At 44.2% G+C, this 26,566-nt stretch overlaps 1 protein-coding gene across 2 annotated transcripts; it reads left to right on the forward strand.

Moving 5' to 3' along the window:
• Positions 1 to 3,244: 3,244 nt before the first annotated feature.
• Positions 3,245 to 10,279, forward strand: LOC126612443 (uncharacterized). Of its 2 annotated transcripts, none has more exons than XM_050280848.1 (12): positions 3,245 to 3,723; positions 4,145 to 4,348; positions 4,739 to 4,884; positions 5,217 to 5,485; positions 6,788 to 6,885; positions 7,130 to 7,277; positions 7,355 to 7,794; positions 8,108 to 8,622; positions 8,734 to 8,794; positions 8,886 to 9,149; positions 9,285 to 9,546; positions 9,751 to 10,279. In XM_050280848.1, the coding sequence occupies exons 1-12, from the start codon at positions 3,349 to 3,351 to the stop codon at positions 10,071 to 10,073; spliced, it is 3,105 nt and encodes a 1,034-aa protein (XP_050136805.1). In that variant the 5' UTR covers positions 3,245 to 3,348; the 3' UTR covers positions 10,074 to 10,279. The 2 variants fall into 2 exon arrangements, with proteins under 2 accessions (XP_050136805.1, XP_050136806.1); XM_050280849.1 differs by having other exon boundaries at positions 6,797 to 6,885.
• The last annotated feature ends 16,287 nt before the right edge of the window (positions 10,280 to 26,566 follow it).

Here is a 26,566-nt window from a genome sequence, read left to right on the forward strand (position 1 = left end):
GGCTGTAAACAAGTCAAGCCGAATCAAATATCATTGTGGTCAAGTTTGCCTTGTGTATTTTTTTTAAGCTCTAACTAGGCTTGGCTTGCTTCCTATATGAGCCGAGCTCGAGCAAGCTTAAAAAGTTTGAACTTGATACTGAGTTCGAGCTAAATTTTTTTTGTAAAAGTTGGTTCAATTGCGTAAAAAAATTTACCACTTGAAAATGCATGTCAATAAAAGAATATATAAAATATAAACAATGCAACACAAAATTTTTAAACACTCTACTTGAAGATAAAAGGCCATAAACTTTATTTTTTCATGGCTAAAACGCAAAAGGAGGTCAGGCCACCACGCATGTAGTTTCTTTAGAGCAAATGAAAATGGGAGGATACAATGCTTGGAAAGCAAAATCTACACATTATCTTCGTTACAAGGAAACATCTTGCATGAGATCTTCATCAACATGTAGAAGAAAACTATACAGCAACCTCTAAATTTTTTTGATAGTAGATACTAGCATTTGGAACAATATGAACTATTCAACACTAAGGGGGGTGTATTCAATTGAGAATGTGAGAGATTTTAATGGATTTATAAATCCATGGATTTTTATGGAGTTTAATTGATTTGTAGAGATTCCAAATAAAATTTTGATTCAATTCCCTTGAAATCTCATGGGAAGAGGTGAGATTTGTAGATGCTTAAAATACACTACGAAATCTCTCAAATTCCCTCTAATTCCTCAACTTTCTCAAATTCTTTAAAATCAATTTCTAATTTAATACACCTGGAATGTTATAAACTTCTTTAAAATTCTAATTGAATACACCCAGATTTCTAAGGATTTTAATAAACTATCTTAAAATTCTAATTGAATACACCTAAAATTTCAGAAAATCACTTGAAATCATAATTGAATACCCCTAGATTCATTAAAAGAATTAAAATCCCTTAAAATCCCAATTGAATACACCCCCTAAGACTTTGGGGCTTTTAAAATTCCCCATGCTTTAGGGTTCTTTCAGCCGTAACTTGAAGTCTTATGTGTCAATTTCCACCAAATCCCACAAAAAATAAGAAGTCCAATTAAACTATCCTTCTAGGTTTTTTGTTTTGTTTTGTTTTATTAATTGAATTAGTTGGAGAATACGTATTAGATGAGAAAAGCCATTGCTGCTGCACCGTGGTCATATCTGCTGGAACCACCGAGCCCAGAATCTTGAACTTGTTGTCGACCCTACTGTTGAAAAGCCATTGCTTGCTTGGCTGCTAAAATTGTTTAGTTCCAGTCTAGTCTAGTCCAATCCAATCTAGTCTAGTCTAATCAAAACCAGTCCAACCCAATCCAATCCAGTCTAGTCATGTTCTCTAGAATTGCTTGTTTGCTTGAATTGCTCGCTTGAATCGCGTGCTCCCTTGAATTGTCTTGCCTTGTCCATAGAGCTTGCATCCGCATTTACTTGTTGACAACCTCATGTTGTATATTGTCTTGAGTTTGATGGAGGTGTTTGAAAATTAGTTATTTATTGTATTATTTAGGTTTGGGCTAGCCCATCTGAATTAGAGTTTCTTATTTCTTAATTTTTTTTTATTAGTAAAATATTCTTCGTAGTTTGTTTGTATGTTGGTTAGCATCCTCTGGTATTCAACTATATGATTTTGTTCTTGTTTATTGCAACATCATCGGCTTACACGCCATACCAGTACTTATGCATGTTCAATTCTAGTCAACCGATGTTTGCCAAAACGCCGAGACGAAGAAATGATACGGCTCAAAACCATCTCGTTTTAGTTCACCATCCAAGGGCTGTGGCCGATCAATGAATCAATGTATGCAGTCCTTGACTGCACATGGGATGGCCTTGATGTAAATAAGTAAAAGAACTAGAAATTTGTATGTACGTAATTACCTCATTTGCATCAAAGATCATCCCCTGCGCAGTCGAGGGCTACATACATTGATTCATTGGACGCCCACATTCCATGTGTAGTGAACTAAAGGGAGGCATTTCAAGTTGTAGCATTTCTTCATCTCGGCTTTTTGGAAAACAATGCTTAAAAGGAGTATATTAAGCATGGAAATTGCTATGATGATGTGTTTTTAAAGGCCATGTACTTTAAGAAGGTCCGGGAGATGTATGGTACATACCTTCTTGGTGTACATGGTCTTTGGAACACATCATCAGAGCATTCTCCGTGCATAATATACTCCCTTTAGTCATTGTTTTCCAAAAAGTTGAGATGAAGAAATGCTACAACTCGAAACCACCTATCTTTGGTTCACTATACATGGAATGTGGCCGACCAATGAATCTAGGTGTGTAGCCCTTAACTGTACAAAGGATGATCCTTGATGTAAATGAGGTAATTACTAATTACGTACGTACAAATTACTAGTTCCTTTACCTTTTTTACATCAAGGTCATCCCCTATGCAGTCCAGGGCTGCAGTCTTTGTATCATTGGCCGGTCGCATCCCATGTATAGTGAACCGACGGAAGGCGGTTTTGAGTTGTAGCATTTCTTCATCTCAGCATTCTGGCAAATAGCGGCTGGCCAGAATTGAACGTGCATCAAGAACTGGTAGCGTGTAAGCCGATGAAGTTGTGATAAACAAGAACACAAACATAACTAGAACTGACTTTAATTCCATTTCTACTTGAGCTCGCTAAATAATAATTAAGCTGATTCTAATTACTTAATAGCTATTACTTGTATGGGCTTCTAGTCTAGCCGCATGTACTTATAGTACCTGTGGGGTGGAGGTTGAGGGGTTAAATTGCAGGCGAAACAGGCACGAAATCGACATACGATGTGAAAACTTGAATTAAGTAACTTTCCTACTCCTACTCAAAATTTCAAAAAAGAAAAGCAACCATTCTTATATATCAACATATGTCTGCATGCGGTGAATTGCTTTGGTGGTTAGAGTATTTTTCTTCAACCCACTGCGTTTTGCATTAAAACCCTCCCTCTCCCCTTCCTATAAATTAATATAAAGTATCGTTTTTATTTCCCACATACCCTTGTTAATCTCTATTCTTTGATATTTTTCGATTCGACAACCGAAAATTGAGAACGTAAAAAAATTTGAAAAATGAGGCACCCATATCAAAAGGAAAGGTAAAAATATTAGAACAGCTAACTCTCCTTGGCGTTGGCCCGTTGGGCTTCAACAGCTTATAACTTGGGCTTGGAATTCCAATGACATTTCCTTTCTCTTAAAAAAAAAAAAAAAAAAACAGAAACTCCCGCTCGAATTCAAAAATGGCAATCATTCCAAACCCTTGATTGACCTGCCAAATAATCGTCAGATCCATTTCCTCAGTGGTTGAGACCGACCGACTCACAGTCACAGAGAGCGATGGCGGGATTTACGGCAGAAGAAGAGAACCCCTTGATGCTCAAAATCGCTCAAATCCTCGACGACGCTCGGACTTCCAACGCCAGCCACAACCGCAAGCTCAAGGAGCTCAACGCCCTCCGCTCCAAAACGTCGTCCTCCTCCCTCTTCTTCTCTGCATTATGTAAAACTCTACTTCCCCTCTTCGCCTTCCAGAGGCGCACCGCCTCCGCCGAACGCATCGTCCGGTTCGTCTCCGCCTTCGCAACTGCCCGAGACTCCGGCAATGCCTCCCAATCCGACGCTTTCTTGGAGGACTTTCTCAGGTTCCTTTTGCCGGCGTCATCAGCCGCTAAAAAGACTCCGAGGTCACGAGCCTGCCAGATTGTTTCTGAGGTAGGGTTTTTAGTTTGGTTACTGAATTTGGGAAATTGAGAGGCAATTGGGATTTAGGGTATTAAGGCTTTGTAACTTTTGGGGTTTGGATGTGTATGGTTTTGAAGATGGGTATAATTTCGAAGGTCATGAGATTTGAGGAGAGGGTACTATTTTCTTTAATGTTTTACTTTTGAGATACTACCATCTTAAAATTGAGTTCTGTAACATTTGTTTTATCCACTCTAGGATATTGCAATAAACTTATAAGGTGATAATTCATTAGCTTCACTCATTCTTGGCTGGAGCTTCATTGTAATACTGTTACCCTTGCCCCCGATTTTTCATGAAGTTCTATTTTTTGTTCATAGGTTGCACAAGTTTCATACTTTGCAACATTTTTCTCTTCCCCCTGGTTTGACATAATTTATTGTTCCTGCAGATCATCGTGCAATTACCTGATGATGCAGAAGTGAGCAGTGATCTCTGGGATGAAGTAATAGATTGTATGAAGTTGCGTGCGGGGGACAAGGTCCCTGTAATCCGTACATGTGCAGTTAGAGCTCTTTCACGTTTTGCAAGTGATTGTGAGAACAGTGATATCCTTGATTTATTTCTTGAGATGCTTCCTGCAGAGCAAACTGTGGTGAGTGCCTCTCTTTTGTTATATGCACACAATTCGAAACACTAATCTCTATGTCAAACAAGTATAGTACCAACAGAGGCATACAAACCCATGTTCTCTTCTTGTACAGCTCTCTTATCAGCATCATTTCCATGTTATAATGTGACACTTGTGTCTTTTTCAGAAGCATTTCAGTATATTTTAGGTATACCCAAATTTGGGTTGCAGTTATCGCACACAAAAGTTTATATACTCTTTTCTAATGGATAGCTTGTAATACTATTATTACCAAAGGAAATATTATGTTGAAAAGTTTGCGGTAATTTGTTTGTATTTTACTCTCAATCTTATAGTACTTAATAATTATGTGGAAAGTTGCTTCTTGGATATCCAACTTTGGCATTTTTGCAGGAGGTTCGGAAGGCAATAGTGCTATCTTTGCCTCCTTCAAATGCAACCGCACAAGCAATCATTGATTGTACATTAGATGTCAGTGAATCAGTGCGCAAAGCAGCATACCGTGTTCTAGCTAGTAAATTTCCTCTTCAAAGTCTAAGGTAAGTTTATGGTGCAATTCCAATTCTATCCCCTTTAACCTTCTGAAACAGTATTACAAGATCTGATGGAAAACCAAGGAGCAGTACAAAAATTTGTTCATATACAATTAAACAGATTGAATTTTAAAATCAAACGAAGTGGGAGAATCTTTTGACAACATTATTATTTGATGATTGCATTTGAGTCCTTTGTTCAATTAACTGTGGTGTTTACCAGTGTCAAATCATATGTGAGCTACAAGTTTTCTATGTAGTAACCCTCCTCAACTGTTAATTGTTGGAGTGTTGTCCTTTGCTTTTGGTTTCTCACTTTCATTTTCTTGATTTTGTAGTATCAAGCATAGAACATTAATTCTTCAGAGGGGACTTGCCGATCGTTCTGTTGCTGTTTCAAATGAGTGTCTAAAGTTAATGAAAGATGAATGGTTAAATAAATGCTGCAAAGGAGACCCTTTAGAACTACTCAAGTATCTCGATGTTGAAACCTATGAATTGGTTGGGGAGTCAGTGGCTTGTGCGTTGTTAAAAGATGGTTTAATTAAAATACATGATGGTGAAAGTATTCAGCACTACATATCATCTGCGGATGAGAGAACTGAAGGTGTGATAGTATTCTAAACCTCTTTTTTTAATTACTTGCATGTATGTATTGCATTTTATTTTCTTTTCCAGAAAATCTTTTCCAAATCCAACATGTTGGAATAAACTTGACCATATATTTGGGATGGTCACTCAAGGTCTGGAAGTTGACAATGAATAGAAAGCGTGCACAGATGGCTATGCCTTTTGATTTATTGTCTTCTAGAGTAGGAGGCTGAATACATCTCCCGTACTAGGGAAAACTGTATATTTTGGTATACTTCTTCTAAAGTACATCTGAATAAAACAAGTTAAAGAACTTAACGTCTTTTGAACTTGTCTTGATGACTAGGTTCAGTTCTTCATGAACACGTAATCATGGCTTTGATTGAACGGGTGATATATTAAGCTAAATATTATAGTAAATTAATCTTCTTTTCTTTTGTTTTAAAACTCCGGTTTCCAATAATTTTGGGGATGTTAATAAATAGCTTTGGAAACTCATCTAGTTCCGACCATTTTCTGAAAATGTTGCATTCTTTTGTTGTCAAATCATTCATGCTACCAAACTTAATACAATTGCGTATAGGTAAAAAGGTTAGAGATGTTGTATCCATAGATTCCGTACCACATTAGGCTTTGCTAAATCTTTTGGTTCTTTGAACTAACGAATTTTGGGTCCCAGCTAAGGGGTAGCTAAAATGATTAGATATCTTACGTGATTCATCTTGGTGGTTTTTCATAGCATTGCAAAAGATTATGCAATGGATGTACCTTTTTTAAAAACAATAGACAATATTGGCATAGTACCACTTGTACTATGGTCTCAATTCAAACCGTCCCTTTTTATGTTCCAATTTAAAAACCTCCCTGCGAAAATTGGCCAAATAAAAGACTGCACCCTTTTGTTCAGTCTTCTTCATTTTACTGTTTATCGGAAACATCGTGTGTGTCTATTTGTTTGGTCATAATAAGACGTCTACAATTTCTTGTGTGACTACGTTTTGAAAGGTTGATCCTTGGATATGGACCTGAAATGGACGGTTCAATTCACTGAAATACATTGTTGTGTGGTTTTAACAATGCTGTCTGCTCTTTTCTTAAGAAGTGAGTATATATTACTATATATTACCATGGTAAAATTCTCATGAGGATCATACATTTAGATATGATTCCACTTGTTTGATATTCCTGATTCATGGTTTGGCAACACAAAATGTTACTCTCTGTCTCTGATAAGAAAAACTGCTCTTTATATGTGTGCATGTGTATAAAGTATGAATGTTAGCCTCTTCCATTGGTCATGCTTCCAATTTGTTGTTAGGCGGTTCAGAACGTTGCACGCCAAGCATTCAACTAATGGAAGCGGAGGTAGCCCTTTATTGGAGGATGATATGTAGGCACCTGCAGATGGAAGCACAAGTACGTTTATAGTGATTTACTCTGTAATTGTCCTGTGTTTTTTGGTTTAAAGAATATAGAATAGGGTGGAAATATAATTGAGAAGTTTAGGGCCTATATGAAATTTGAGGATAGTGATCAGTAGGTGTGGAAAAAGGCATATACAACCATGTCTGGAATGGTATATTAGGGCATATATTCCAATGTTATATTGTTGAGCAAACTTGCCCCTCTTTGTTTAAGCTCAGAAATTGTGCTTGAACAGGCTAAAGGCTCTGACGCTGCTTCAACGATGGGCACTGAAGCAGCAGTATATGCGGCGGAAGCTTCAGACACCAGTGACCTTCTTGAGCAAATTCTACCAGCAACAATTTCTGATTATATAGATTTAGTCAAAGCTCACATTGATGCTGGTGAGTGCAAGTTCCATTTGGTTGAGAACATTGATTTATATCCAACTATATATACTAACTTGATATTACTTAATCAGGACCAAATTATCGCTTTGCATGTCGGCAGCTACTATTGCTTGGTGCAATGCTTGATTTTTCAGATGTTACAACCCGGAAGGTTGCTAGTACATTTGTGCTGGAGCTTCTGCGTAAGCCTTTTGATCATGAAGTTGATGAGTGTGGGAACATGGTTGTTATAGGAGATGGAATAAATCTTGGTGGTGATAGAGATTGGGCTGAAGCAGTGTTTGGGTTAGCAAGCAAGGTGCATGCTGCTAGTGGTGAATTTGAAGAAGTTGTTCTTGGGGTTGTAGAGGAACTTGCTCGCCCTTGCAGGGAAAGAACAGCGGATTTTCTGCAATGGATGCACTGCCTTGCTGTTTTCGGCCTTTGCTTGGAGAAGGCAAGGTCATATCATTGGATTCAAGGGAAAGCTATTGAACCTACTGAACTACTGCAATCGTTGTTGCTTCCAGCGGTAATAACTTTTTTCACGTACTTAGTTTAAATTTAAAAACGTTGGGAACAAGTGTGTAGTTTTTATAGTGCTTGCCTACACTCCAACGTAGGAGATAGCAGAGGGGCTAATTATTAAGGTGTAATGTATTTCATCTCTTTACTGTATAACAACTTTAAGGTAAATGAAAGGCATTTAGGCATGCTTGACATCGTTTTATGTATGATAAGGTTACTTTATACATTTCTACTTGTCCACACAACATAGTAAAACACCTCTCCTTGTTATATTTTATTTCGAGGGGTTTACAACCTTTCTTGATTGTGATTTGCAGGCAAAACATTCTCACTTGGAAGTCCAAAGGATTGCAGTCAGGTGTCTTGGGCTTTTTGGATTGTTAGAGAAAAAGCCAAGCCAGGAACTAGTAAAGCAGTTAAAGCTTTCATTTATTAAGGGACCAGCTCCAATTAGCATAGTTGCTTGCAAGGCATTATTTGATCTCGGGATGTGGCATAATCCTCAGGAAGTTGATAGGGTGATGGGCGTGGACATTTCACCACAATGTCAAGATTATGATATAACTTCTAGTCCTTTAAACCTTTCTGATACAGATGGGATATCGAGCATTAAATTGCTAGATCTTTTGTATGCTGGAATCATGAAAGATGATTGGGACAGTTCTTTAGCAAGTGATGAAAATGAGTCCATTCACAGTGCTCTTGGTGAGGGGTTTGCAAAAATTCTTCTTCTAAGTGAGAATTACCAAGGCATGCCTGCTTCTTTACATCCATTACTTTTATCCAAGCTCATTACCTTGTACTTCAGCAACGAATCTAAAGACTTGCAGAGGTAGCGTTTGTGCCTTATTTGTTTCTGTATCTTTTTTTCCAAGTATAATCATCCCAATTTAATTTTGGAGAAAACCAACTTGTTCTAATTTAGTACTCAACTTTTCATCAGGTTGAAACAGTGCTTATCTGTGTTCTTTGAGAATTACCCTTCCCTCGCAGTTAATCACAAGGCAAGTAGTGCTTATTTGTCTAACATGAGGTGCCTCTAGCATATCAATAGATGATGCCAATAGCCTGAAATCCTGTGTTTATTTGATGCAGAAGTGTATATCCAAGGCTTTCCTTCCAGTCATGCATTCTCTGTGGCCGGGTATTAATGGCACTGCTGGAGGTTCTGCTACCGTGGTTTCTAATATGCGTAAGCGTGCGGTCCAAGTATCACGTTTTATGCTGCACATCATGCAGGCTCCCTTATATAAAAATGGGACAGAGAAAGGAAATGATACCGGGGAACTACCAGAAGTGATAGAAGAACCTCCACTTGAGTGTGGTGAGGAGGGGCTTGCCATACGCATAGCCGCAGAGGTAACTATAGTATTCTTTATTTCTTAAGTTGGCCCGCAGCTATAAGTTAATATTTCAACTTCCAAAACTTTGGTCTTTATGCCATTCTCTGAAACTGTGATTATGATTTTAGTTACTGATATCTTCTTAATTTAGGTTGCTACTTTCGGTACAAAGAAGACACCTGCAGAGAAGGCATACGTGTCAGCATTATGCAGAGTACTTGTCATGCTCCATTTCCGGTTATCAGAGCAAGAGGCAATTCAGTTAATGAGGAGGCTTTTAATTCTTGTGGTTGAATCTGTATCAGCAGAGAAGGATCTTGTCAAAGAGTTAAGGCGGATGGCTGACCATCTCAAGGCACAAGATAGGCATCCAGATCAGGAAATGTCGCAAGATCAAGCTAATCTTATATTTGGTAAAATCCTTAACATGCTATTAGGAACACCATGGAAAGGATTATTCATTCATTAAGATGATCTGCCTTACTAGGGTTGTTTCATTGACAAATGAGATATTGGAGTGCAATCATTTTAAGCAGTTTTTGTGTATGTTTGCTGTGAGTATGTGAGCTCGTTTATGATTACAGTCTCTAATTCTTCTGCTTATGTATATTTTGCAGGTAAGTTAGAACTAGACTTCAACTTGGATTTCAATGTTTCTGTTGAAATGCCGCAAACCCCAGCTCCTCGCTCAACCAAACCAGCCCGTTCCAGAAGACGAGTGGCGCTTGAAGAGGCATCTTCAGACGATGAAGATAGTTCTCCCACCTCGGTGGTTCCTAATAATCTTGTCACAATAAGCGCTCGCTCACAGAGAGCAAGCAAGACCGCAGCACTATGGAAGATGACCGCTAATAAAGCCTTGAGGATCGATGAAGATGATGAAGAGGAGGAAGAAGGCTCGGAGGTTACATCTGATGAAGACTCCGATGGATCTGATTAGTTCCTTCATTCGGGGGGTTGAACAATGTATTTTGTTGTATGGTTGTTTCTCTAACGAATTGGGTTGCTGTTTTTGTATGGTTGTGCGTATGGGAGTCCTAAGATTTGCATTACTCAGGTCGTTTAACAACACTCAACGGTTTACAATGTAATATATAGGCTGGTGAAATGTATTAGGCTTTTTAGCCAAATGATCTTTGAGATTGATATTACTCTTCCTGTAATTCCTATGTTTGGGCCCAAAATAACAGTTTGGGCCGAGGGAGGTATCACTTTCGGCCCGGGAAGACGTACGGCGAGAAAGTCATGGGGGCTTCAGCTCATGGGCTTCTAGGCCTAGATCGGTTAAATCCGAGTGCAAGTCGAGTCCTAATACAATAGGGACCCTCGACGAGATCAGTAAAACTAGAAGGCGAATCCGGCTCAGTTAAGGACTAGATTCGTAGTCCTAGCAGAGATAGGACTGATTGAGGTAACGTTAATCCGGAGAAGGAAACCTAGTTCGAATAGGATTAGAACTCGGGCTCGGTGTTCTGCTACTATAAATACAAGACATTCAGCAATGGAAAAGCCCCACAAAAATCAATACAAAATTGCCCTGCGCAAACTCTCACAACTTGAGATCTTTTTCTTTTCCTTTTTCGCTGACACATCTTCCGTTGGCATCAACAGCACTGTGGAAGCAACAGGTGATATCTTAAGTCGGCATAGATAGCTCTGTCACCGTAGAGTCGGTCGGTCTCGCAGTATCTTCCGTTGGCATCAACAGCACTGCGGCGAGAACGGTCGACTGCCTATCCAAGTCTCGGTCGAGAAGGGTTTTCGAATCCTTGTTGGTCGAGGTCATCTCATTAGCCTTCTCGGCGAGGTGAGGTGTTACAGTTATTACATTCGGCACATTGTAAGCCGAATTCGGTTCGTGAACTTTGTAAGAAATAGCAGCCTTGTCTTCAGGCTCGAGAACCCAAGAGGCCGAGACGCGTTCCTTTCTCGGCCGCAATCGCAAGACGCAGAAGTCAGTAGCGCGACCCAACGCAGCATCATCAAATTTACTCCTCGGCCGAGCCTCGGCCGACGAGTTGGCACGCCCCGTAATCACCGAAGGACGTAGTTAGCTTAGAATATACTCGGCCTGCGCGCCACGTAGGCTTTGTAATTTCTAGGGTCAACATTTTGGCACGCCCAGTGGGACCCAGTGCTAAACTACGAAGTTCATGCCAATTGAAACACGATCGGTAAAAAAAAAAACAGCTATGGGAAAGTCGACAGCCGATTTACCGAGTCAGAGCATAGGACAGAGTGTGCCACAGGCGCAGAATCCCCTTAGCGTTGGTACACCTGAGTCCACGAGCGCGACTCGCCGAGAGAGAGAACTTAATCTCGGCGGTCAACTCCGTGGTTTAGAGATCCCAAACAGAAACACATGCGTTCTCAATGAAGGGATAATAGAGGAATGTGATGAGGATGGTGGTGAAGGAACAGACCCACCAACGAGGTCGTTCCTCCGAAAGCGACTGGACGAGCAGTCTCGGTCAGTCGAGCAGACGTTCAGTCGAGGCATTGACAAGCTGCAGGACGCGATACTCAGTGCCAATGATCGGCAAACCAAACTGCTCGAAATGCTGGTTAGCCAAGTTGGTGGCAGCAGGCCTTTCGATCTTCGCCAAACTTGCTTACCAGAAAACAACCCGGCACCGATTGTACCGGCCGGGCCTATTCTTGCCCCGCTCAAAACAATTAACTTGGAGAAGGGAGGAGGGTCGAACAGTAGGTCAGACGGGACCGACCAAAGGGTCGAAGCAGCATCTGTTGATATGACCGAAGTTCAGCGGATGATCGACTCGGCTATGAAGAAAGGGCCGAAGTTTCCCAAGTTTATTCATCCATACCCAGCTTACGTGGAGACGTTTGGATACCCGAAGGGCTTCAAGATCCCAGATTTTAGTCTTTTTGCTGGTGAATCGTCCCTGTCTTCGTTGGAGCACGTGGCTCGTTTCACCGCGCAATGTGGAGATGTGAATAGTGATTTCCACAAGTTACGGCTGTTCAATTTTTCATTGACCGGCTCGGCATTTGCCTGGTACATCAATCTCCCGCCTAATTCCGTCCAAAACTGGGAGGAGTTGGTCGAGAAGTTCCACGAGCAATTTTATCGGCCGGGGATGGAGATGTCAGTTTCTTCATTAGCACGGATGGCTCAAGCGTCTGATGAGTCACCAATGGATTATCTTACTAGGTTTAAATCGGCTAGGAATTGGTGCCGAGTGCCCTTACCCGAAGTCGAATTTGTCAGGCTTGCTTTGAATGGTCTTGACGTCGAATACAAAAAGAAATTCTTGGGGGCAAATTTTCGGGATATGTACGAATTGGCCCAGCATGTCGAGCAGTACGATTATTTGCTCCGCGAGGAAAAGACTTCGAAGACTCCAACTCGGGGAACGATTTACAAGAACCCTACTGTCAATTATGCATCAACCGAGGATGAATGTGTTAGTGTGGATGCGGCTGAGATAGTAATAGATAAACCATACATTTGCAAGGCATTAACTCAGGTTGATTCTAGAGAAGCCAAAAGTCGCTCGGCCACTGAAGGAACATCGAAACCGTCAAAGGTTTATACTTTTGATATTACCAAGGCTGACGCAATTTTTGACCAACTGTTATCAGCAAGAATCATTAAGCTTCGGCCTGGTCATAACATTCCTAAGGCCGAGGAGCTTAAAGGAAAGGTGTATTGCAAATACCACAATTCGAGCAAACACACGACAAACAATTGCGTCGTATTTCGTGATAACGTCCAAAGCTGGATTGATAATGGCAAACTGAAGTTCCCCGAGAAGAGGATGAGTGTTGATACTGATCCGTTCCCCACGGCAACAGTAAATATGGTCGACGCGTACCTACCCAAGGACAAAGGGAAAGGCAAGGCTGAAGTGGTTGAGACACAACGCCCGCGGAATCAGAATGTTCGGCCACGGTTCATGGCCGATTCGCGTTCAAATAAACCATCTGCGGCCTTAACGGGGCCCGCTATTGTCAAATCTTTGACGGAGTATAGCGCCGATGAAGATAGTGGGACAGCGGTTCTGTGCAGGAAATGTAAAGCGAAGGTCGACAGTGAACCAGAAGAGAAACCTTCTTCGCAACCCGTGGCCGTAACTCGGCAAAAGATAGCCAATGAAGACCAACATCATGGGGTTTTTGGGAGGCTCGGTCCTAAAGTACGGATGGAAGAGACACCCCCGGTCAGGCGGCGCCTCGATTTTGATGCTTCATTTTATGACGATGATTACTATAAGCGTAATTCTAGCAGTTCAGGATCATCACGGAGTCAAAAGACCTTCAAGCCTCATGAGCCTAGAGATCAACGTTGGTATACGTACCATTCTTCGAAGGGCGTCTATACCGCGTTGTCCAAATCTCAGAAACGCCGGCATCAACGGATGGATTGCATGGCTCGCCGACAAGCAGCCCAAGAAACTTCGGCCCCTAAGTGGCGACCGAAGGATACAGTTGCCACTAATGAAAAGCGACCACCTCCACCAATTATGACAGAGTTGGCTCAGGGGAAACGGCTGGTCGATCAAGACGTCGAGACCATGTTTGAAGAAGCTGATAAGCGGATCAAACTTCTCATTCGACCAGGGGAAATGAAGGCACGTGTTGAACATTTCAGGCAAAAGGCCGAAAGCAAACTATCCCCGATAGCTATACAAGAGCCTTTGGTCAAAATTCGACGGAATTTGCACCCCCCGTTCCTTGGGGAGTCTTTGGAATATATGCGAGAATTTCATAAGGAACATTCGGCCAACGATTTGTATGGTTTGCCGAAGGCATGTCAGGACACCATTGATCTTGTCTTGGCTTGTCCGGATGCTGAGCGGATCATCCAGAAGACCTCAGATCCAGGATTGAAAGCAAGGTTCCAGCACATACGAGAAGCTCGTGTCTTTGGATTTGAAGTTGACCCGTATACCGATATCGATGTCGCTGACCTTCCTTTCTCGCTAGAGGACCTTCAGTATTTACGGTATCACTTTGAAGTATTTTCGGCAGTTTCTCTCTTCGGCCTTACGACCGATGAAATCGCCCGTATTGCCCGTCTTGATGCTTATCTCGACACTAGGGATGCTCGGCTACACTACCAGGAGCAGGTTCAGGACTTGACCCCAAGCTCATTGTCAATCTCGACCTTACCTGAGGCGGTCACGCGGAGCCAACAAGTGGCCGAAGCAGCTCCGCCGGGTGACATTGTTGAAGGGACGGAAGAATCTCGTTGTCCGACTCTGACGACAACCAAGTCCGTAGTCGCTAACCAACCGAACGAGGAGGGTCTCGACCAGATGGGCCCGTCCGTCCTGGATAATATGGAAATTAGTATGGTTCATGTATTACCTGCCGATTTTCAATCAAGCACGGCTCAACCAAATTTCCTCGATGGAGATGTGGTTGTCGAGGAACCTGGCCATGTTGATTTTATATCGATTGCTGAAGGCGAGTCAACAGCAAGAGATGATAGCCTAAAGGCCGCTTTGGCCGAATTGTTCCCTCGTTTATCATCGGCCAAGCTTCACCATTTAAAGCCATTGTATGTAACGGCACACATCGAGGGATATCCGGTTTCTAAGGTTTTTGTCGATTGTGGAGCTACTGTCAATATCATGCCCCTGAACATCATGAAGGCCTTACGCCGTTCCAATGACGAACTTATTCCGTCAGGGATCACAATGAGCAGTTTTGTCGGCGACAAGTCCCACACCAAAGGTGTGCTTCCGTTAACTGTGAATATTGCCGGTCGCACCCATATGACCGCCTTTTTTGTGGTTGATTCCAAAACCGAGTATAATGCACTGCTCGGCCGAGATTGGATTCATCAAACCAGCTGTATTCCTTCCTCATTGTACCAAGTGCTTGTCTTTTGGGACGGCAAATCGGTCACTGTTCATCCGGCCGATAGCCAGCCCTTCGAAGCCAACATGATTCAAGCACGGTATTATGACGATCACGTCGGCTATATTACGTTGCAAGGCTTCAATGAAGAAGGACGGCCGACTCGGATTTCCGTTCAGAAAGCTATCGAGGTTGGCGCCGAGACTGTCCAGCAGGATTCGGCGAGACTCGGATTAGCTAACTTTCTCCCCGAAACCGATGTTTGACGCCGATCGGGAAGCACGTAGGGCCGCGGTTTCATCTACTATGGAACGACTGCTGGCCCATTGGTATACGATATCCAAACAACCAAATTCGGGTGTCAACCTCGTCGAGTTCCTTGCTGAGGGAGATAATGGGCCTGTATTATCTTTTGATAAAATTCGAGCCGCTTGTTAAGGACCCTTTGGAAGAGATTAATGTTGGGACGGCCGATGACCCACGACTTTTGTTTATTAGTGCGTTACTTCCTCAACAAATGAAGGACGAGTTGCGGGCCTTGCTTACGGAATTCAAAGATTGTTTTGCTTGGAGTTATCATGAAATGCCCGGCTTAGATCGTGCTTTGGTCGAGCATGAATTACGTATTAAGCCCGGATTCAAGCCTTTCCGTCAGCCACCTCGTCGATTCTCGACCGAAGTACAACTCAGTGTTAAGGACGAATTAGTTCGGCTTTTGAAAGCCGGGTTCATTCGGACAGCTCGATATGTCGAATGGTTGGCGAATATTGTTCCTGTATTAAAGAAAAGTGGTGCACTGCGCATCTGTACCGATTTTCGCAATCTGAATCTGGCAACGCCCAAAGATGAGTATACAATGCCGATTTCAGATCTGTTAATCGATGCCGCGGCGAATCATGCGATCTTATCTTTTCTGGATGGACATGCCGGATATAACCAAATATTTATTGCCGAAGCCGATGTGCACAAAACTGCTTTCCGGTGCCCGAGGGCACTCGGCACTTACGAATGGGTTGTCATGCCATTCGGCCTCAAGAATGCCGGCGCCACGTACCAACGGGCGATGAACACCATCTTCCATGATTTAATTGGCACCATCGTCGAAGTTTATATCGACGATGTTGTCGTTAAATCTAAACGCCGACAGACACATCTGGACGATCTCCGACAGGCTTTTCTCCGTATGCGTCAGCACAACCTCAAGATGAATCCTGCCAAGTGTGCCTTCGGTGTATCGGCCGGGAATTTTCTTGGTTTCCTCGTACATCATCGTGGGATTGAAGTCGATGAGAACAAGGCACGCGCAATCATCACCGCCCCATCCCCAACAACGAAGAAACAATTACAGTCCTTACTCGGCCAGATCAATTTTTTACGCCGATTTATTGCTAATTCGGCAGGTAAAATGAAAGCCTTTTCCACACTTTTGAAGCTCAAGGACTCCGATAAGTTCATGTGGAATGAGGAGCACCAGGCGGCGTTCACACAGATCAAGGTTTCCCTTACAAACCCACCTGTCCTGGTCCCTCCTCAGCGCGGTAAGCCTCTCAAGCTGTACATTTCGGCGGCCGCCGAGTCCATCGGTTGCCTCCTCGCGCAAGACAATGATGCCGGCCGGGAACAGGCTATCTTCTACCTCAGCCGTAATCTGAGTCCTCCGGAGATCAATTATTCCGCCGTTGAGAAGCTCTGTCTCGCCGTGTTCTTCGCTGCATCCAAGCTTCGGCATTACATGCTCCCGTCGGTCACCCAAGTCATTGCCCAGACCGACGTTATCCGGTACATGCTTACCCGGCCAATTGTGAAGGGCCGAATTGGGAAATGGACGATGGCGTTGTCCGAGTTTAGTTTGCAATACGTGCCGCAAAAAGCTGTGAAGGGACAGGCGTTGGCCGATTTCCTTGCCCAGCACCTTTCGCCTTATGATTTCGGGGGTGCTGATGTTGAGATTGGCATGGTGGTGACCCGCGACAACTATTGGACGATGTATTTCGATGGTTCCAGTACTTCGTCCTCGGCCGGTGCAGGCATCGTCATTCAGTCTCCTCACAACGATCGTTGGTATTTTTCGCTCAAATTGGATTTTGACTGTACCAATAATCAGGCCGAGTACGAGGCTCTGGTCATTGGTCTAGGCCTCCTTCTTGACCTACATGCCACTCGTGTCCTCGTCCTCGGGGATTCTGAACTAGTAATTAACCAAATTAATGGGTCTTTTCGCTGCATGAGTTGTACTCTGGCGCCTTACCACATGATCGCCAGCTATTTGGCCGAGTCCTTTGACGGCATTACATTCGAGCATATTTCTCGGGTTCATAATACCGACGCAGACGAGTTGGCTCAAATCGCCTCCGGTGCACAACTCCTGGGGGGCAAGCTAGGCCGGGAGATACCAATATTACAACAATTATACCCGGCCTTGGTTGATCAGCAAATCCTTCGTCGAGACAATGTGATACGCACCAGGGTCATGTCCTTGCCTTCGTTGTTGGATCGGCAGGACCAGGACTCTATAGAAATTTGCGCGGCCGAGGCAGTACCAGATGATTGGAGAAAGCCCATTATGCAGTACCTTGACAATCCTAACGGAAAACACAGTCGCAGGACACGGGCTCACGCCACGAACTATGTCACGTACCAGAGCGAGTTGTACCGAAAGGGCGAAGATGGTTTGTTATTGCTATGCCTCGGCCCTCAAGAGAGTGCTCGAGCGATCGCAGAGGTTCATGAAGGGGTATGCGGAGCTCACCAGTCTGGACGAAAAATGCGATGGCTACTCCGACGACACGGTTATTTTTGGCCGAGAATACTGAAAGATTGTATCGAGTTTGCACGAGGATGCGTGCAGTGCCAAATCCATGGGCCTATACAAAGGGTCCCGGCCGAATCGCTACATTCGGTCATTAAGCCGTGGCCGTTTAGAGGATGGGCCATGGACGTAATCGGCAAAATCACGCCGACTTCTGGAGCTGCTAAGCATGCATGGATAATAGTCGCAACTGATTACTTTACTAAGTGGGTCGAAGCAAAATCATATGCCGAATTAACGTCTAAAGAAGTTTGCGATTTCGTGGAGGAACACATTGTGACCCGGTTCGGTGTGCCAGAAACGATCATAACCGACAATGGAACAATCTTCACAGCCGAAAGGTTTAAGGAATACACGGCCAATTTGAAAATTCGGCTGGAACAGTCCACACCGTATTATCCACAGGCGAATGGGCAGGCCGAGGCAAGTAATAAAGTGTTGATTGGCATCCTCGAAAAAATAATAAAAGAGAGGCCTGGCATGTGGCATTTGAAGTTGAACGAGGCATTATGGGCATACCGAACGTCGTCCCGATCGGCGACTGCAACAACCCCGTACGCATTGACTTACGGACACGATGCGGTGCTACCAGTCGAGTTGAGCATAAATTCGTTGCGATTAATTGAACAAAGTAGTTTGTTTAGCGCCGAATATAATCAGTCCATGAGACAGGAACTAGAAGATTTGGAAGAAGCGCGACTTGACGCTTATAACTTACTGGTGGCACAGAAACAGATTGCCGAGCGAGCCTATAACCAAAAGGTACGACAGAAAACGTTCGGCGAGGGTGAATTGGTGTGGCAAACAGTGTTGCCCGTAGGAATAAAAGATCCTAGGTTCGGCAAGTGGTCGCCGAATTGGGAAGGGCCGTTCATTGTGCATAAGGTATACGGTAAAGGGGCGTATCATCTTAAAGACCGGACTGGAGTAGTTCACAAATTACCAATTAATGGGAAGTTCTTGAAGAAATACTATCCGGTCACATGGGAAATGCGTGAATAAAAAGTTTGTTGTAGGAAAAGTCATTCCATTAAAATTGACAGGTATTACAAAAATGAGTAGGTCTAATACATTCAAGGAGACGAGGGAAGAAGAGTGCTGAGCAGAGCTTTCAATTCCAACCACCGCACGTCGGCCATGATGACTTCGGCTTGCCGATTCTTTTTGTCTAGCCTCAGGCGCTCGACCCGTTTTTTGGCCGCCGCATACTCAGTTAGGCGATCCTTCCCGCCTGACTCGAAGTCCCTCGCAAGTTCAGAAGCAATGACCGACCGGCGTTTTGTTAGTTCGGCCATCTGACGGTCGAGCTCGGCTAACGCTTCTCCTTTTGCCCGTAGATCGTCAATCTTCGGACGGAGGGTGTCTTGAACGGCCGTGGCGGCTTGTAGGTCCTGTTCGGCCTTCAGAGCAGTCCGGAAGATGCCAAATGTCTCCCGAACGCGCTCCAAAGCAGACAATGCCCGAACAATGGCATCTCCGCTTAGGCGACCGTCGGCCCCAAGGTCGTTCAGACACACGCCGAGCAGATCAAGACCGTTGCGCTCAAGTACTTGCGATGAAGAGAGCGACAGGACTTCTCGCAACTGGGTTAGGGCGCTTGGATCGGCAGCCTCAGTTGGAGCGGCCGAAGGGCCGGACTCTGCAGTCGTACTGGAGAGGAGAGCTTTGAATTCAACCTCCCATGAAGCCTGCACGAATAAACAAGGTTAAGCTTAAAGGAAGTCATGACAAGAATAGCAAGAAGGTGTCGTTTTTTAACCTGCTGAGAGGAGACCTCGGCCATGTCCCCAGGGTCGTTGCTCGAACCTAAAGAACTCAATGGCCGAGCCCAGTGTCTCAGATTGCTTCTCACTTCACGAGGCCGATGGAGGTTATCTACGTTTGATGGCCACTGAGGCGGCCAGGAAATATAGATAACGCCCTTCAGCGCATAGAATTGACGGTGAAAAGAATGTACAGGCACCTGACATTTAGTTTTTCCTTGTTTAGAATTCTAAAGCAGAAAAGTAATCAGGAGGAAAATTGAAGGTACTTACAAAAGCCGAGGTAACCTCTTGTGGAGGGATGTGGAAGCCTTGGTCTTGAGGATGGATCGGCGATTCCGCCGTGGCCTCGGGTTCCTCGAGCAGGCGTTTGCCACGGTCGGCTGCCGATGGGCCGACTGGCGCAACTGCTTCAGTGGAGGCAGGGACGTCCTGGTCTTGAGAAGGAACGAGAGGTTCGGCCGCCGGGGTCGGTTCCTCGACCGTGCGCTTGCCACGATTAGCCGAGGAGGGGCCGGGTTGAACCGCCATCTCGGATACTGGAGGAGTTCGTTGACGAGTAGGAGGACGACGCGCCAGCGGGACCTCGTCGCTCCCCTCACTCTCTTCCAGCACGAAGACCGTGGGCTTTGGATTCTTGGGAGAGGTTTCCTCGGTCGTAGGAACCGCCTGGTGTGAGACAGGTGCCTTCTCGACAGAGGGAGGTACGACTGATTCGCCGGCCACAGAAGCAGGCCGCGCTGGGACCGTCTCTATGGCCGAAGCCGGCTGTTTCTTGACCCCAGAATGGCCGGCGGCGGGAGAAGGGGAAGCACTGGGAGTCGTCGTGTGGCTGGAAATAACGTGGATCTCCCGTGCACCTTTCTTCGCCAGTTGCTTGACCCGCTTGGCAGGCGGGGAAGGCTCGATAGCCGGCCCGGCCTCTTGGCGAGGCCGTTTGGTCAGCCCGGCCCTACCAGCAGGTTTGTCCTTTTTGGCCACGACCGATTTTTTCCCGGCCATAGCAGCGGCAACTACCTCTGTCTTTCTCAAAGGCCGACTACCTAAAAGGATAAAGACAATTCAGTAAGGCGTACAATAGGCAAGGTTGAAGAAAAAGGGGGAATTGAACAACTACCTTGAGAATGGGGGGCCGGGGCTTTCTTAGGTCGGTTACCGAAGAGCCTGCTTAGTACATCCTCGACCGGCGCACCGAAGAACTCTTGAGTGTAATTTTCCCACCACTCACCGAAGGTGTCAGTGCAATGGGTTTCTGGGGTGGCCGGTCGTAGGCGAAATCTTTGGCAGTACTCTTGAAACTCCTTCGCGGCAGTCCTGCACTCGTTCTCTGAAGAGCGAGGCTCGCGTCCGCGGCTCAATACTGTGCGGGAAGAGAGAAGGGGGACGGGACAGCCCTGAAGATAGCCGAGCTGACGGGCAAGGAAGTTCGGATGGTACACTTCCCACCCCGACCGTTTCCCGTCGCAGCCGAGAGGAAGGTCGCGAGCAAGCACGAACGACCCCCAGGTTCGGCGAAGAGCGGCGTCCTCCTCTGCCGCCCACGTAGAGGTAGGCAGTCTGATGGAGGGGGGGTAATCGCGACGACGACAAATCAGGAATTCGTCGCTTGAGAGATCGTCAAGGGCAAAGAGGTACCTAAATACCTCTTCGGCCTGATGAGGAGGCGTTGGTCGGGAGGCTAGCTGAGGACCAAGAGCCTCTGTTGCTGAGAAATCAGCTATAGCCGGCCGAAGGGAGGCGAAGTACACCTGCAACCAGAGCTGGAAGACCCAGAGAGGGCCATTCTGGTGGGGGTCCACCGTGTGGAGAGTCGCCTCGGCCAGGCAACGGAAGAGGTGGGCAAGAATATTAGAACTCAGCGCCAGGACGCGACCACTGGCCAGGGCTTCGGCCACTGGCATATTCTCGACCAAACATTTGTTTGATTTGGTACAACAAATGTATTTGTTGTACCAGTAGAAGAGGAAGGCTTCATGCTCTCCCTCTCGCAGGTCCTCTTCCCCTCGACCGGCGAAGTGAAGGTAGAGGGTGTTGTAGTTGAGAAAGTTCTTGTGGAGCTTCTGTATTTCATCCCTCGACGGGATGTGACCGTCACTATTCAGGGTCTCGAAGGCTCGACGGTCGAAGAGCGTCTTCAGATCGATATTCGACGGGTGCCCGGAGAGGGTCGCGTCGATAGGGATCCCGGTGGCCGAGGTCCCCAAAATGGCGGTGATGTCCAGGATGGTGGGACCAATGGGACCAAGGGGAAGGACCATTGTGTTGGTGGCTGAGCACCAGAAGCATAGAGCGGCTAGGAGCAGCTCCTTGTCAGGGACAATGTCCATCGACGAAAGGAGGATGGCGTCGTAGATGCCCAGGATTTTCCATTTTTCGCCGAAGAGCCGTTCCATTCGGACAACCCAGGTCGCCCAGGTGGTGGTCGTCGAGGGCCAGGAGCCTTGGGGCTTTGCCGCCTCCCATCTCGACCATTCAAACCCTTGGAGCAAGGGTGTAAGGCAGTGTTCCTGGAGAAGACCAGTGATGGTCGGCGGGATTGTTGCCTTGAAGAGAGGACCCAGGATTTGGTGGACGGTGCTCATGTCGTTCTCGAACCGTATATTCTTGATCGAGCTCCGATCAAGGATCTTCTGATGCTGGTCGCATTCCCGGGAAAGCTTGGAGATGAAGGAGGCCATTGTAAAAGCACAGCGTAAGGAGGTTTTCTGGGTTGGGGATTTGAGGACGAAAACTTGGAATGGAGGAATGCACTTGAGAGCAAGAGTAGGGGATTTCAGGAAGTTTGAGAACGTAAAGTACAAATGAGGAAATTTCGGTATTTATAGAGTAATGGGAGGAAGAGCAATCGTTCGAAATTCAAAACAAAGGGCAAAATCGACCGGAGGAATCGTTGATCATGATGAGCATTTGGGGAATGCGGTTGAGAAGACCGACGGTTTTAGGTTTTGGGGGCGCACGATCGCGTGTGACGGCGAAGTTAATGACGAAAGACGGTTCGACGCCTGCACGATGACAGGAGGGCTCACGGACTGATGAAATGGCTCGCGGATTGAGATAGTGGTCATAATGGCGAGACGGTTCAGGCAGGCGCACGCTTCAGACGTCATTATCGGGGATTGGCCATGTTAGGGGATGCCACGTGGCGAGTGGTTTAGCAGGATCAAGATCGTGCGATCATGTTCAATAAATGCGCCTTGGAACTCGGGTATTGGGATCCTGAGTGGTAGATTCGTTTCTTCAAGGCCGAAACTCGGCCGAAGGTTTCAGGCCGAGGACCTCAAAAGCGAGGGGGCAATGTTTGGGCCCAAAATAACAGTTTGGGCCGAGGGAGGTATCACTTTCGGCCCGGGAAGACGTACGGCGAGAAAGTCATGGGGGCTTCAGCTCATGGGCTTCTAGGCCTAGATCGGTTAAATCCGAGTGCAAGTCGAGTCCTAATACAATAGGGACCCTCGACGAGATCAGTAAAACTAGAAGGCGAATCCGGCTCAGTTAAGGACTAGATTCGTAGTCCTAGCAGAGATAGGACTGATTGAGGTAACGTTAATCCGGAGAAGGAAACCTAGTTCGAATAGGATTAGAACTCGGGCTCGGTGTTCTGCTACTATAAATACAAGACATTCAGCAATGGAAAAGCCCCACAAAAATCAATACAAAATTGCCCTGCGCAAACTCTCACAACTTGAGATCTTTTTCTTTTCCTTTTTCGCTGACACATCTTCCGTTGGCATCAACAGCACTGTGGAAGCAACCGGTGATATCTTAAGTCGGCATAGATAGCTCTGTCACCGTAGAGTCGGTCGGTCTCGCAGTATCTTCCGTTGGCATCAACAGCACTGCGGCGAGAACGGTCGACTGCCTATCCAAGTCTCGGTCGAGAAGGGTTTTCGAATCCTTGTTGGTCGAGGTCATCTCATTAGCCTTCTCGGCGAGGTGAGGTGTTACAGTTATTACATTCGGCACATTGTAAGCCGAATTCGGTTCGTGAACTTTGTAAGAAATAGCAGCCTTGTCTTCAGGCTCGAGAACCCAAGAGGCCGAGACGCGTTCCTTTCTCGGCCGCAATCGCAAGACGCAGAAGTCAGTAGCGCGACCCAACGCAGCATCATCAAATTTACTCCTCGGCCGAGCCTCGGCCGACGAGTTGGCACGCCCCGTAATCACCGAAGGACGTAGTTAGCTTAGAATATACTCGGCCTGCGCGCCACGTAGGCTTTGTAATTTCTAGGGTCAACATCCTAATAATGAAAATCGATAAAAATAGTTTTTGAGTTTGTCTATCGTAAATTATTTTGGTTCTTTTGTGAAAAAGACTGTTAATTGAATTTGTCAGGGACCAAAGTGATAGAAGAGATCCTTGAGGATATTAACAGATTTTTCAAGGAATTACCAAAATAATTTACAGTAAACAAATTCAGGAATCACTTCTATTAGTTTTCATTATTAGGGATCAAAATGAGGAGATATACTAATTTAGATGATGATTTTGGCTGCAAGACCATCGTATTATGATTTGATAATGATACTAAGACTTTTGCTTCAGTTTTTGAAATGATAGGTTTGTTGGGGATTTGGAATTTACTTGGAAGTCATTTTCCAGAAGAGTTTGTTTTGTTTAGGTAATCATGCAACCCAAAACTCACGGTGGAAACCACATGTGCCAACTCACATAGATGTTGAAATATTTCTCCTAGTGATGTGCCTATTGGAGAAATCCCATCGTTACGTAACGTGGAGAGATTCAACAAGAAAAGAAAATGTCCATATTGAGAGAATTCTACATTAAATACTTCATATAGATTTATAAATAATTTGGATTACTTCTCATAATGTCAGATTTTTATGATGAAACCTTAATTTTCCGACGATCTATATAAATACTCTGTCTACCATGAAACCCTATGCATGGGGAGAGGATCCTCTTCAGACCCCCGAATTCTCCTTCTTTCTTCTATGAAGTTTTGCTTCTGCTTCGTCGTCTTCTTCTTCTTCTTCAATAATCATTCTTCAATTTTGCGTCTTCTTCTTCACTTTTTTTTGTTTGTTAATCGAGAAACTTCTACACGCTCTGTTTTTCAAAACCACAAGCTAGAGTACGTCGTCGACAATTATTACGACATTGCCAATAATCAGCTTCGAGAAGACCCATGACGCTGACTCGGCCTTTAAAAAAGAAGAATCCGAAAGGAATCGGATCCGGAGAGGATCCTCGCATGGATGGTACCATGAGGCAGTAACGAAGTACATACATAAATAAAAATAAAAAACAAAAAACAACTGCGTTATAAAATTCAACCCTAGCCGACATATCTCGCCGACTTATTGGTGAATCGTGTATCACGAACAAGAGTTGATTTATTTGGCTGGCTTAATGTATTTCCACCACTAAAATGCTTAAAGTACAGAAATGGTAACATGCATAGGGAATGGATTTATGAATCATACTATTCACGTTTTAACATGTTGGCCCTGGAATCACTACTCCACTATTGGAACCCTAGCATGCACGCACAACTACAATGCATTAACGAAAGAAATTTCGAGGGTGATTGTTTGACCGATTTAGGATTGAATTAGAATATTTATCATCAGTCTTAACATAAACTAAATATGGAGTGAACTAACAAAACTGGAATCATATATATCCTCTCTACAGAAGTTTGTTTTGTACCATAATCTTATGTATCAAATACGCACTTCAAGCTTTGAAAAACATATGTTCTACATACTTAAACAAAGAGTGCTGCTAGATCCACCCATTTGTCTTATTTTTCCACCCACTACTATTCCTAAAATAACCCTTAATATATATATATATATATATATATATATATATATAGGGATAAAAAGTCACAGAGCTATGCTTCAATTATATGATGTCGACAAATCAAGATGACCCACATAAAATTATCTTTTATCTTTTCAATGGAAACATAATCATCTACTTCTTCCATAAAAACATCATCTTCTAAGTTCATTCTTTTTGCTTTCTCTGAATGAAAGAAGATGGGAATGATGAGTTAGGGTTTAAGGGAGATAAATCGTCTAAACATAGAGCGAGAGTTATCACGCCCAAACTTTTCTTTTTTCTTTTTTATTAAAAAAAAAGTAATGCGAAAGGGGGTAACCAAGGTCCTTATTAGCCATTTTACAAATTGACAAATTTGTAATTAAAAATTTCATAAAAGGTGGGTGGGAAGATAAGACATTGAGGTGAAAATAACAGCTCTCTAAATAAAAGGAAAAGCATTTTTTTTTCCTATAGAGAAAAAGGATATTACATAGACTTGTATTTTTCTTGACATGTGGGCGTGACGAGGATGCATTTACACTAGAGAGACGTAACTCTTGCCATTTCAACACAAAGGACAAATGCATTTTTTGTGGTAGCTAGTTTTCAATTGGAACATTGGAAGGTTAGGCAGAGATTTCGGCCAGAGGTTTTGAAAGCTTCAAATCGTCCATAAAACTTCTCTTGGATAAGGTTTCTTCTAGTCGGAGTAACTTGGGTGCGTTCACACGCTGTCACAAGTAGTTCTCTGGCTTATATCAATGGGAAAAAGGTTAATAAAAAGGGAGAAAGAAACAAAGATGGAAAAATCCAACCGAAAAAAGGCCAATCACAACTTGTAAAAAGCAGATGGGATTAAGAAACACAAAGCAAAAAACGATGTCGACGGGGAGCAGTTACTTTGTCTAATTTGATTATGTGTTCCTCTCACATTCGAGTGTGAATCTGTCCAATTTGATTATGTGCAGTTTAATTTGAATTAACGTAAAAATAATAGGGAATTGTTATTAGCACTTCAAAGATTTTATTTGGCATTCCAAACTTTTTATAATTAGAAAGAAAAATACACTTGTGAGGAATGTTCAAAATCCAATGATAAATCGAAACAAACTAGTAATTATTTTAAAAGAAAAAATTATAATAATTTAGAATTGAGGGTACACATGGATAATAACTAACACTCTTTTCACTATAATATTGCAGCGCGACTTTTGAATCTTATGCATCCTTTAGACCATCTC

The sequence above is a fragment of the Malus sylvestris genome, chromosome 17 (genome assembly GCF_916048215.2).
Source record: "Malus sylvestris chromosome 17, drMalSylv7.2, whole genome shotgun sequence".
In the NCBI taxonomy this organism is placed as follows: domain Eukaryota; kingdom Viridiplantae; phylum Streptophyta; class Magnoliopsida; order Rosales; family Rosaceae; genus Malus; species Malus sylvestris.

Bases quoted from the DNA above. Each gene is read 5' to 3' on its own strand.
- LOC126612443 (XM_050280848.1), top strand. From the start codon at position 3,349: ATGGCGGGATTTACGGCAGAAGAAGAGAACCCCTTGATGCTCAAAATC. The intron at 4,349-4,738 runs GTGAGTGCCTCT...GCATTTTTGCAG, and splicing joins TTCCTGCAGAGCAAACTGTG to GAGGTTCGGAAGGCAATAGT. The intron at 4,885-5,216 runs GTAAGTTTATGG...TTGATTTTGTAG, and splicing joins TTTCCTCTTCAAAGTCTAAG to TATCAAGCATAGAACATTAA.